Source organism: Bos indicus, chromosome 13 (assembly GCF_029378745.1).
Source record: "Bos indicus isolate NIAB-ARS_2022 breed Sahiwal x Tharparkar chromosome 13, NIAB-ARS_B.indTharparkar_mat_pri_1.0, whole genome shotgun sequence".
Lineage (NCBI taxonomy): Eukaryota > Metazoa > Chordata > Mammalia > Artiodactyla > Bovidae > Bos > Bos indicus.
In genome coordinates this window covers 9,505,077-9,518,749 of record NC_091772.1, presented here as the reverse complement: position 1 = coordinate 9,518,749, position 13,673 = coordinate 9,505,077, and the positions used below count along the sequence as shown (strand labels likewise).

The 13,673-nt window shown below is 42.5% G+C and overlaps 1 protein-coding gene across 2 annotated transcripts in view; it reads right to left on the bottom strand.

Moving 5' to 3' along the window:
• Positions 1–13,673, bottom strand: part of MACROD2 (mono-ADP ribosylhydrolase 2) — a 2,314,515-nt gene that overhangs the window by 219,689 nt on the left and 2,081,153 nt on the right. For both annotated transcript variants that reach the window (XM_070800713.1, XM_070800712.1), the window contains exon 9: positions 800–881. In XM_070800713.1, coding sequence (XP_070656814.1) covers positions 800–881 — 82 coding nt within the window. The remainder of the gene's footprint in view (positions 1–799; positions 882–13,673) is intronic.

Sequence of the window (13,673 nt, the reverse complement as noted above, 5' to 3'; positions counted from 1 at the left end):
CCTCTATTTCTTTGCACTGATCACTTAAGAAGACTTTCTTATGTCTCCTTGCTGTTTTTTGGAACTCTCATGGTAATTTGAATTACCTGGGAGCTGTCTTTACTATGGCTGAAAAAAGTACATAGGGTACTGGGACATAGTGGAACTATAAAAATAGCAAGGTATTCACAGGCTGGAAGAGGGATAGTGGGGGTGATATTCAAATGAACCAAGAACAGTTAATGGCACATTCAATGGATGTAAATCATTTACTCAAGGTTCTTTAATAACCCTGAGGTTTCTCCTACTTTCTAAAAAGTAGTATGAAATAAGATGAGAGCCTACCTTTTTCAGATTGCCCTAGAAAGGACTGCTCTCTCCACTGCAATTTGGGGAGAAGAGGGATGGAATGCAGTAATAATCTGCATTGTGCCTACAAATATTAATGGGTTTCGTACAATTTCTAGACCTGGATGACTTACAAGTGTGGGGAAGAAATCACAGGACATGAAATTTGGGGCAAGAGAAAATATCGTTTGGTCCAGCCCCTCACTTCTGATGTGAGGGGCTGAGACTCAGGAGATGAACCACGTTTCCCAAGACAACACAGTCACCTGGCCAGAGCAGGACGTATCACGCCTGGATTTCCTGTCGCCTCCTTTAGATCTTAGCAAGGAAAACACAGGTTGTCAGATGTGACTGGTGTATGGAAACCACACTTGTAAGACTATGTAGGCGGCAAAATAAAGTAGTAGAACTGCAAGTGACGCCCTCATGTTTTCACCTTCCAATTTCAGGGGAAACAAACTGCTTTACTCACCTGCTGGGAAAAACTCGCCCATTTTCTTTTTGTAGATTTTAAAGTCGACCTCTAGGAAGACACAGAAGATGATCCGATCCACCTAGGGGCAAACAAGAGATACCTAAAGTGAGAGGAAATATGGCAAATGCATTCCCAGAATATGGTCTTGGAACAAAAAATAAATGGAAGACCCTCTCACAGACTCTTGCTGCTATACTGCTAACTCTATGAGAACACTGAGTGAAGTTCACACATGTGAGTGTGTGTATGTGTGTTTGTAAATGCACTCTCTATGTAAATAAACCCATGGGCAATTTGGTGGAAAGATGTTGCATAAATCAAATAAGAAATAATAAATGACAAGAAGCCACTTTGCAGCAAGCTATAAATAAGACCTGAGATTCCACCAGGATACCTAGACTTTTATGTTCTATTAAACAGCCACACGAGAGGTGTACGGCGGAATGACAATAAAGTATGTCAGTAAACAGAGAGCTCTTTGTCCTACCCTTGTTAAACAAATATATTTATCAAAACTGTTAGTATTTGAACATGACCCAAAAAGCTTCACACAGTATAATTTGCATGCAGTCACTTGCTTTTAGCTTTACATACTTGGAAATGCAGCAGAAATAAACTGTAATTAGCTGACAGTACATGAGGCCAATGTAACTAATCTGGTAGGTTATTACTGAATAAGGAAATGCCACTTCAGAAGTAAAATGTTTGCACGGTCCCTGTTTTCTGTTTCAAGAGCTTCTGCATGTAAGGAGTTTCTCTGAGACATTCCTAGAGTAACTGGTACCAGAGAAGAGAGATGGGGTACACCTAAGAGCTCACGGATATCTGATGTTAATCAGTGACTCAATTTTGTGTCTTGAAAACTAACACCCCCTTTGTTCCTTTATTTTAACAATGTACAAAAAGTTAAAATTTACTCCATCCATCAAATTGCAACTGGCAATTGAATGGAACATCAGTAGGGAACAGAAGTGGGGTGTATGTGTGACAGCACAGGAAAAAACCCAAATGGATTTCATCTTCCCAACCTCTCAGCTCTCCCAGCCTGTAGGGGACAGAGTCACATGAGCCAAGTCCCAGAGTTCCTAGGAGGAGAGCGATCTATGTGACTGGGAGGGTAGGGAGAGAATTAGGACACGAACAATCACCGGGGTTCCTTGATGGAGGCTCAGAGATGTGGCTTCCTGATCCTTGCACAAGGCTATACCCCCAGCTAAGTGGACTTCCTCCTGCAGTCACTGGTTTAACAAAAACCATGCATCCCCAGCCACTGTTCCCACAGGGTGGAGAAAGCACCTAGCCTTCAGAAATGGAAGGACTGGGTTACAAATAACCCTGCTTTCCTTTCCCTCTATTTACCTGAGTTTCTAGTGTCCAGTCCTGCCTACATGGCATTAACATTTTCGACAAATGCAAAAACTCAACATCAACTCACTCCCCAGGTTATGTATACATTTAGTTGAATCAGTGATTAACTATCTGTACAATACTGCATGCTCACCTCCAGTTTCCCTATGGTGTGTTTATGCCCTGTAGCTAAAGATAAAAATCATAATGTTGAGCATTAAAAATGAGTTACAAAAGGACATACATGCTCTGATGCCACTATACAAAATTTTAAAACACAAATATACAAGAGTGTAGAGATTCATTCATAAGCACTAACTTCCAGAAACATATGTAGGAATATTGCATATGAACTTCAAGACAATGATGATTTCTGGAAACGGAGGGAAGGTAAAATGATGGACTGAAGTGAAGTGAAGTCGCTCAGTCATGTCCGACTCTTTGAGACCCCATGGACTGTAGCCTACCAGGCTCCTCTGTCCATGGGATTTTCCAGGCAATAGTACTGGAGTGGATTGCCATTTCCTTCTCCAGGGGATCTTCCCGACCTAGGGATTGAACCCAGGTCTCCTGCATTGTAGACAGATGCTTAACCATCTGAGCCACCAGGGAAGTCCACATGATGGACTGGTAAGGCTTTAACTGAATAGTGAATAATTTATTTATATAGAAAGAAAAAAGATTCAAGAAAAAATATGGTGATGGGTAACCACTATTAACTATGGGGGTAGGTACATAGATATCATATTCTATACTCATTCTACACCTTTCTATATTATGAAATACATCATAATTAGGAATCCTAATATTAAAAATAAGATTCTGTTACTATTCAGTCATAAAAATGAAATAATATCATTTGCAGCAATATAGAAGGACCTAGAGATTATCATACTAAGTCAGAAAGAGGACAAACACCATACGATATCACTTACATGTGGAATCTAACCTATGACACAGACAAACCTATCTATGAGACAGAAACCGACTCACAGACATGGAGAGCAGGCTTGTGGCGGCCAAAGGGAAGGAGAGGCAGGGTAGGGGTGGGTGGGAGTTTGGGATTAGTAGATGCAAACTATTTTATATTGAATGGATAAACAACAAAGTCCTATTGTACAGCTCTGGGAACTATATTCAATATCCTGTGATCATAGTGGAACATAATATGAAAAAGGATATATATATGTATTACTGAATCACTCTCCTGTATGGCAGAAATTAACACAATATTGTAAGTCAATTATAGTTCAATACAATAAGTTTAACAAGTAAGATTCTGTGTTAGACATACTCTACTCTTCAGCTTCAGTAAACTACTTATAATTTCCAAACACCATAATAAATCTCACTTCTGTGCTTGTGATGGTTGGCTTTTTTCTCCAGGCTTCAAATGATCGGATTATTTCTAAAGTCTTCTAATTGAGATCAAAATCAAAACAAGAAAATTTGGTTCAAAGCAGATCTAAGAAGAACAAGCCAAGCCAGACAGTCTCATTTGTACTCATTTCTTCTTATTTTTATGTCCGCAATATAAATTGTGGAATTAAAAAAACAAACAACACTTATGTTGCATGTGTGTGTGTGGAGTACATTTGTTGCGGGGGAGGGAGGGTTAGTGGTAATGTTATTTACTGTTTTAAGTGTACTTTTAGGCACTACAGACTAAATCCAGATTTCTTAAATATTGCATGGAATTATAATCCACCTTTTAACATTTTAGAGTTTGTTACCATGGAAATGGTATGGGTCCAAAATTCAGCAGCCTGATTTATTCTTTTTTTTTTTTCCCACAGAGAGAAGATGGATGATGAGGGAAAAGTACTTTTACTTTAAACTAATTGGGTGGCCCAGTTCTCTGCCCTTATCCTTAGGCATAACACTGAAAATATCTTGGAAGTAAGTTAAATCCAAGAATTAACCTCATTTGCCAAGTACTTGTTATATACACATATGTGCATGTATTCTCATACACATATATATGCTTGGGGTTATTGCTGGATAAGAGCTCATTTAGCTGGCAAGCTCTGTGTTTATAAACTCATTATGGGTATTGGTCACCACTTGTGGCGGACTGTATTTTCCAAGATGGCATGCAAGATACCCCATCCTTCAGGTTCCTCTTAAGATGTAATGCTGACCATCCTCTCATTGAGAAGTGGGGTCTATATTTCCTTCTCTTGAATCTGGGAGTGCCTAGGACCCTTGCAGAAATGATATGTGAGTTCTGGGTCCATGTCGTGAAAAGTGATAACAGTTTGTGCCTGCTTCTCTTGGGATGCTCACTCTCATACCTAATCATTGTGCCCCAAGAATCAGAGGTCCTGGAGAATTCATGTGCAGAAGGCCTAGCCAACAGGCCGAGCTGGAAGTGAGTTCTGTCCTCACTACAGCAGGTCTGGGGTCCCGGGCACCGAGAGGCACTCGGATGCGCAGTTTGTTCCTGTGGTTCCTCTTCACTCCTGTGGCTCCCACTTCATCTTTGCTCACTTCCATTTGGCATCCAGCTGTGCTCCTGACCCTCCTGCCCTGCTCACATGCTCCAGGCCTGGTCAGATGTGGAGGCTATGACCTTCCACACACGTGCTCAGCATCTCCCTCTGCTGGGCCCTAGTTAGGGGCTCTTCTCTGTTCTGCCAGAAGTCATCCCCTTCTGGACACTGACTTCCTCAGTTTCTCACTGTTGAATAAGTTCTAATCCCTATAAGAAAACCCTTATTCCGTATCTCTTGTTAAGTTCTGCTTCCCTGATTACACTCAACTGATGTAATCTTTAAATCCTTTAGTTGGATATTATGGTGAGGAACATGACACAGGGCAAAGAATAATAAAAAGGCTCCTTTATGAAAGGGTATAACCTGTCAAGGCTACTCAGAGTCCAGTGACTTTCTTCAGTATAGACTTTGGTTGGTCCTAGCCCATCTTCCTGGTGAATTTCCTTAAGTATGCAGGCGATATTTGGTAGTTAAAGAAACTTCTGTACTTAAAATGACTCACATTCTTTTTTTTAACATACAAGTTATTAGTAAACTCAGATGGGTCCTCAGGCTTAAATAAAAGGTGACATTAACATTATTAGGAATTGATGACGTAACTGTAGTTCTTGTTACAATCTAAAACTAGAACCTTACGAAGACTAGGGTGATGCTCACCTTTGCATCAGTGCTCATCTTTGCATCGTGTAGGTCCTGACGCATAACAGGAACTTTGTAAATATTCCCAGAGTACTAGTTAAGGAAAACAGACCTGACTAAAAGGCAAGTTTAAGGCAGATGTATTTCAAGGGTACTTTAGTTCCAGAACAAAAAATGACTTCTTTTGGAAAAACACAAGACTTTCATTTACGTTTGTCAGAGGACCTGTGTACAGAATTAAAGAGGGGCCTGGATGTTTTACAAAAAGTAGAAAAGAGCCACACAAAGGGTGAGTCATTTATTGTTACTGATTGCCGTCTTATCCAATGAAACTATGCCGAATACAAAGGTGCCTGAGCCCAGCAGTGATGCTTTTATACAGGGTGCTTCTTAGTTTCATAAGAGAAACAACGATGGTATCTGTAAACTATGATGTTTTAAAAGTTTTAGAAACCTTTCTAAAGTGAATAAACAGTATCAAATATTGGCAAGGATGTGGATTAACAAGAACTTTCATATACTGCTTTTCAGTCACTTTGGAAAATTATTTGGCAGTACCTACTAAATGAGCTGAATATGTACATACCCTACAACCCAACAATTCCACCCCTAGGCAGACACCCAGCAGAATGTACATGTATGTTTACAAAAGGACTTATACTGCAACATTCACAGCAGCACTAATTTGTAGTTATCTCCAACATCGAAGCTACTTATTGCCCACAAAGAGTAGAATGAATAAATTAATTGTGATCCATTCATAGAAGGGGCTTCCCAGGTGGCGCAAGTGGTAAAGAACCAGCCTGCCAATGCAGGGGACGTAAGAGACACAGGTTCAATCCCTGGGTCAGGAAGATCCCCTGGAGGAGGGCATGGCAACCCACTCCCGTATTCTTGCCTGGAGAATCTCACAGACAGAGGAGCCTGGTGGGCTGCAGTCCAGAGGGTTGCACAGACTCGGACACGACTGAAGTGACTTAGCATGCATGCACACACGCATACAAGGGGATACACAAACTGGAAAGACTTGAAAATTTATAACTACATATAATAATACAAATTAAAAATATTGAATAAAAGAATCCAGAAAAAAATGGAGTTCACACTGGATGGTTCCATTTCTATAAAGTTTAAAAATGTTAGAGAAATAGGAAGAGTCACCAATGGTGTTAAAAATTAATATAGCAAATTACTCTGGGGTGAGGGTTGGTGAAAAGGGACCTAGGGAAATGCCTGGGATCCTGGTTTTTCAATCTGGGTGCTAGTTCCATAGATGCGTTCAGTCTGTGAAAAGTCATACTTAGGATCGGTGTTCGTCTCTGAATATGATACTTCAATAAGAATTTTTTCTAAGATTGAAAGTCTTTTGTTACAGTTGTCTTGGTCAACAATCAAAAATCCATTTTCACTGACTTAGAGGTCAAAAAAGTCCTTTAAAAACTGACCTTCTGAAGGCAATCTCTCTATATATTTCTACTGATGCCAACTGTAGCTCACCCATCAAGGCATAAAGGAGTGAAAATGTATTTTTTTCCACCAAGATATCCATTAATCCACAGTTGGGGGTTTTATGCCCCATAAACATGATGACATAAGTTCTATTAATCTTTCTCAGCATCACAGCCACTGCCCCTGAAGAGGGTTACGCAGCAAAGCAGGTTTGGAATATCTGTGGCTGACCCCCATTTTTCACGGCTACCAGTCCTAGGGCAGCTGACACAGCCAAGATTATCGTGGGTTCAGCGATCCTGGGAGAATGAATGGAGTCTGATGAATGCAACTTGCTTCCCCAATGACAAATGACAAACACTCAGAGACCTAGCGTGCAGGCAAATACAGCCTTAACTGATGGAGGGGGTATCCTGTGTAAATTCAGCCTGATGGGCAAGCAGACTGAGGTTCAGCCTTATTGACAGATAAACCAATAGCCTCACCAGGACAGGCTTGAATATTGGGGATCTTCCTAAAACAGTGGCTGCTGCTAATAAGTGAAATAAATTCCAAGGCTTAAGTTTCAACATGACATGAGGAGAGGTTTTGAGATGGATAGAAGACCAGGACAACTGGAGCTTGCTTGGGGCTTTGGGTAAGTCAAGTTTAAATAGAGTTAGAAAGGGATACAGTCACTACTGAATAAAGAAGAAAACGAAGAAATGGGTATATTTCTGGGTCCTAGCCCCTTTGATTCTGTGGAGTAAAAGGAGACCAGTCTCTCCTCACCCCAGCATATTCGTTCTGGTCTCATTATATAACAGAGGACCACAAACTTAGTAACTTATAAAGCAAAGTTTTATTGTCTCAGAGTTTCTGTGGGTCAGAAGTCCAGACCGTACAGAACTGGGCCCTCCGCTCGGGGTCTCGGAAGCTGTGATCAGGTGTCAGCTGCCCTGCAGTTCTCACCTGAGCCCAGGGTCCACTTACAGCTTCATTCAGGTCGTTGGCAGACTCTCGTTCCCTATGGCTGTAGGACTGAGGTCCGCAGTATCTTGCTACTTGTTGACTGGGGACAGTTTTAGCTTCTAGAGGTCACTGGCAATCCCTTGTCATGTGGCCTTGGAAGGCAGTTTAGGATATGGATTCTTTATTCTTTCAGGCCAGCAAGAGTATGTCTCTACGACTTCCTCCATCTCCAACCTGCAGATTCCTTTTAAGAGTTCAGGCCCCATCAGGAAACTCTCCTTTTTAATGAGCTAAAGTGACGAAATACTTTCATTACATATTTTAAAAAGTCTCTTTTGCCTCATTCGGGGAGTGACTACCCCATCATATTTATATTTACAGAAGACAGACAGGGGCTACGGGCTTGGGGACATCTCTGCATCTCTGTCTCTCGTCTCCCACAGTGAGTCACCTCTGTGTTCCAACACCAGCTGGCTGTGTTCCAACCTGGACTTGACCACTTAGCTGCCCTCTGATCCTGAGCATGCCACTACCCTTTCTAAGCCTCAGTCTCATCTCTAAAATGGAAACACTGACCTTGTGGGGGCAGATATATTAGTTTTTCCTGTTGCATAACAAGCGACCCCAAGCTTTATGGCTCAGAACAATCCCCGACTATTAGCTTAGGGTTCAGTAGATCAGAGCCTGCCTGGTGTGACTGTATTTTCTGGTCAGGGTATCAAAAGGCTGAAATCAAGATGTCACCAGGGCTGACTGCTAATCTAGAGGCCGTGAAGAGAAAGCCACTGCCAAGCTCCTTCTTGCTGGCAGAATACAGTTCCCTGCAGGTGAGAACTGAGGTCCCTGTCCCCTGGCTGATTGTCAGTTGGAGTCCACCTGCCTCCCTTGCCAGATACCTGCCTCCATCTTCAAGGCAGTGAAGGTGTTTAAGTCCTTCTTGATTCCGAATCTGTAAGTTCCTTCATATCTGACATCTAGACCCAGATGTAAAGGACTTTTGTCATCTGGCCCACTTAGGTGGTCTCCCTACCTTAAGGTCAACTGATTTGGGACTTTAATTACATCTGAACAACCTTTCCCCCACATATTCAGACCTAGATTATTGTTTAAACAACTGGGAGAAGGGATGTGTACACCAGACACTGGGAATCTTGGGAGAATCTCAGAATCTTTCTGTCACAGCTTGCTGTAATGACCACTTAAGACAGTCTATGTAGAGTGCTTGGCAAAGGGCCTGACATGCAATAAGCTCATAAACATCGATTGTTTATAAAGTTATTATTCACAAGGTACTTGAAACACTTAGCACAGCACGGGCATATAGATAAAATCACTGTTGTATCCTGATCTTTTAAAACAGGTCAAGGAACAGTATAAGCCAAAGAGAGAACACTGGAAATGCTTTTACTGGCTGGTATGCAGAAAGGTCACTTTATCCTAGTTCCAACTTTGCAGAGAAATTCTAACTTAAAAGAAACATTTACAAAAATGGTCCATATTATATTTAAAGCAGGTTTTTTTTTTTTTTTTTTTTTTTTAGTTTGATCATACCAGCCAATGAGAGAAAGGAAAAAAAAAAGAATAAGTTCACAGTTGAAACTGCAGTAATGGAAAAGATTTCACAAGACCCTCCAGGAGTCTCAGGTCTGATATTTTAATATTGTTGTCAAATGTCACTGAATATAATTCTTTTTGCTCTTGAAGGTATTAAGTATGTCTGTATTTGTGCACTCCACCACAGACACTAGTATTCTGATCTCTAAATTACAGAATGAGAAAAATTTTCTTTCTGTGTTTCCAGAGACATTCGGAGGAGTTGGAGAGCATTCACAGTCCATACACACTCAAAGGGCATCTTTGCATTTTGAAATTGCTTCTGCATGCATAAGAAGAATCCTTTATTGTTGGGGGCTTTTTGAAAACTCAGTTCATCTGTCATTACTCAGTGGCAGCACAATTCAGAGTCTTCTTGTTTTGTTTTGATAAATTGCTCTTTTTGACTTTTCTTCAACTTTATAAGAAAAAATGGTCATGGAGCCAAAGAACCAAGACTTATTTTGACTTGAGCTGGAGGCTCATTCATACAAGTTAATTTCCAAACCTGCCTTGCATCCATCAAAGTGGACAGCCTTGCGAACGACACATCTCTTGTGATCCCTGAAGCTCTTTCATATGCTTCACATAGAAGAAAGATAAACACGCACAAGGGCTTAGGACCCCTTTTTCTAAATGTTAGCGTGGTAATAAACAAGCCTTGCCCTGCCCTGCCCTTGAAACCAAAGAAATCATCCTCAGATGATTGGCGGGGAGGAGGGATACAGTGCCAATCCAAGATGAAGAACAAGTTCATGACTGGGGAGGGGCTTTAAAAAATTAATTAATCTTTGGCTGCACTGGGTCTTTGCTGCTGCTTGCAGGCTTTCGCTAGTTACGGCGAGTGGGGCCTACTCTTGCTTGTGTGCTCAGGCTTCTCATGGTGGAGCACTGCACTCTCAGGGCACAGGCTCAGTAGTTGTGGAATATGGGCTTTAGCTGCTCCAATGGCATGCGGAATCCTCCCAGACCAGGGATCAAACCTGTGTCTCCTGCATTGGCAAGTGGATTCTTATCAACCTTAACACCAGGGAAGTCCCTGGAGAGGGTTTTGCAGCAGGCTACTCACATCTGCTCCTCCCTTCAGAGCCAGAGCAGTCTTGATTCCGACTGATGGAGGTGCCAGGGACCGATAGCTCCGAGGACAGCCTCTCAGAGGACTGTCCTCTGCTGAGAGGAGCACCTCACTATCTGAGCCTCTCTTCTCAATGTCAGCCTGCATGCAGGGACCTGCTCACCCAGTGGTTCAAAGGCTCAGACCCATCCTTTCAGCTTGATGCAGTTCTAAAGGACCAGCTATTATGGGCTGAACTGTGTGGCCCCCCTCTCCCTGAACTCATACCTGAAGTTCTAAACTCTCAATATCACATGTGACTGTATTTGGAGAGAGAGCTTTGAAACGGGTAATTCAGTTAAAATGAAGTCATCAGGATGGGCCCTAATCCAATATGACTGGTGTCCCCAGAAGAAGAGAGGATTAGGACATGGACACACACACAAGGAGAGGACAGCCGCCTACAAGCTAAGGAGAGCGGCCTCAGAAAACCGACCCAGCTGATCCCCTGACCTCAGACTTCCAGCCTCCAAGACGTGTGAGAAAATGAATTTCTGCTCTTAAAACCACCCAGTCTGTGACACGTTGTCATGGCAGCCCTAGCCAGCCCATTCACCACGTCAGCATTAGCGCGCCTGGTGGGCCCAACCTCTCCCTCTCCCCAACTCTGCTTCCCTCCTTGAGCTCCCTCTCCCCTCAGGGTATCCACTGAGAGTGTGATCCAATAAAACCTCCTGCTTGCAAACCTCCTTCTCAGTCTGCTTCCCTGAAAACGTGACCTATGTCAACAATCTTCTGTTTTTGGCAGTCTGAGTGATTTTCTTTTTATGCCCATTTCTCACATCACATCCAGGGACACAAATGGCGGGAGCCAATTTACACAGGAAGCCTCCTGCCTCAGGTCTGGCCAACAGCTGACCACGATACCTGCTCCTTGTGGAGAGGCTCCTGTGCTTGGGCTGACCCAGGGTTAGGAGGCCAGGATTCACTTTCACAGAGCGTTCAGAGTCAACATAAGCCACAAATGTCATCCAAATAAAGTGAGAGTAGTTTCTTTGAAACGGGGGCCCCATCTAACACTCATTGGTGGTAAATGAGTCTCCAAGCTCTTGGCAGACTCTGTTATGAGAATGGGAAGTCAGGCCTGTGAGCAACTGTGCAGTGCCAGCCATAGGAAGTCAGGGTAAAGTTTGTCCTGATGTGGCTGAAGCTTCCCAGAGCTGAGACACACTTCTGCGTATGTTATTTCTTGTTTCTAATGCCAGGTGTATTCTTTCAATTAAAAATAATAGATTTCCATTTGTGTAGGAGGTGGGTTACTTCAATGGGTTTTAACAAATCCATAAAAATGAGTCCACATGGTCTGAAGGTTTGGTCTGGAGATGTGAGGCACTCTGGGTCCTGTTCATATCCCCTTGGCCCTTAGGGCTGTCAAAGCCTGAAGCCTTTCTTAGTGATAAGAGGTTCGAACCAAACATCCAGTAAACTGGGATTTTGGAGAATGAATGCTTTTCAACCCAGCAGTTCTCAAGCAAAGACCAGATGGACTTGATGTTCAAAATATCTCCGCTGCATCACCCTTGTGTGGCAAAAGTCAAGAGTTGTCCAAGGGGAGAAACTTCTGGTTGTGCAGGGTGGAAACTTGATTGCATGTCTCTCTTAACCTTTCTCACCCCTACTTAATCCACAAATAATTTACCTGAACTGTAGTCCTTGTTTTAGAGTCTGATTTGGGAAGAACGCAGATGATGACATGAGAAGAAAATTGGTCAAATTCAACTTAGCCTCTCAGTATCCTGCCTACAAATCATAGAAAAAGCAACAGAATTCCAGAAAAACATCTGCTTCTGCTTCATTGACTATGCTAAAGCCTTTGACTGTGTGGATTACAACAGACTGTGGAAAATTCTGGGAATACCAGAGCACCTTACCTGCCTGCTGAGAAACCTGTATGCAGGTCAAGAAGCAATAGTTAGAACCAGACATGGAACAATGGATTGATTCCAAATTGGGAAAGGAGTACGTCAAGGCTGTATATTGTCACCCTGCTTATTTAGCTTAAATGCAGAGTATATCATGCGAAATGCCAGGCTGAATGAAGCACAAACTGGAATCAATATTGCCAGGAGAAATATCAATAACCTCAGATATGCAGATGACACCACCCTTATGGCAGAAAGTGAAGAAGAACTAAAGAGCCTCTTGATGAAACTGAAAGAAGAGAGTGAAGAAGCTGGCTTAAACCTGAACATTCAAAAAACTAAGATCATAGCATGTGGTCCCATCATTTCATGGCAAATAGATGGGGAAGCAGTGGAAACAGGGACAGACTTTATTTTCTTGGGCTCAAAAATCACTGCAGATGGTGACTGCAACCATGAAATTAAAAGATGCTTGCTCCTTGGAAGAAAAGCTATAACCAACCTAGACAGCATATTATACAGCAGAGACATTACTTTGCCAACAAGGTCCAACTAGTCAAAGCTATGGTTTTTTCAGTAGTCATGTATGGATGTGAGAGTTGGACCATAAAGGAAGCTGAGCACCAAAGAACTGACGCTTTTGAACTGTGGTGTTGGAGAAGATTCTTGAGAGTCCCTTGGACTGCAAGGAGATCAAAATAGTCCATCCCAAAGAAAATCAGTCCTGAATATTCATTGGAAGGACTGATGCTGAAGCTAAAGCTCCTATAATACTCTGGCCACCTGGTGCAAAGAACTGTCTCATTGGAAAATACCCTGATGCTGGGAAAGATTGAAGGTAGGAGGAGAAGGGGACAGCAGAGGGTGAGATGGTTGGATGGCGTCACCAACTCGATGGACATGAGTTTGAGCAAGCTCTGGGAGTTGATGGGCAGGGAAGCCTGGTGTGCTGCAGTCCATGGAGTCGCAAAGAGTTGGACACAACTGAGTGACTGAACTGACTGACCCAGCCTACAAAGGCTGCTGTAACATAGCTCAGCTTCTGACTCAGTTAAGGTATAGAGCTCCTGCCCACACTTTGCTGTCACTCGCGTGGTACACTCAGTACCCTTCCAGCAAGAAGACAGCACCAGGAATAGGTCTTTTGACTCGAGGTTCTTCACAGTATAGTCCATGACATGAAATTACCCTTCCAATGATGGAGCTATTGTGCATCAGGCACTCACGTGGTGCCCTTGTCAACCCTGCTAAGCCAGCTGCAATCCCCTATTGTATATTTCATACTTCAACTTCTAAGAACATTCTGTTTCTGTTCCCTTTTATTTGATGAAGAACATCTGCAGATGTGGTTCAGCTACAAAAGTTAATAAGTACTCTTTTTTGTGTGTGTCACCATAATTAAAAATTTCAAGGAAGAATTG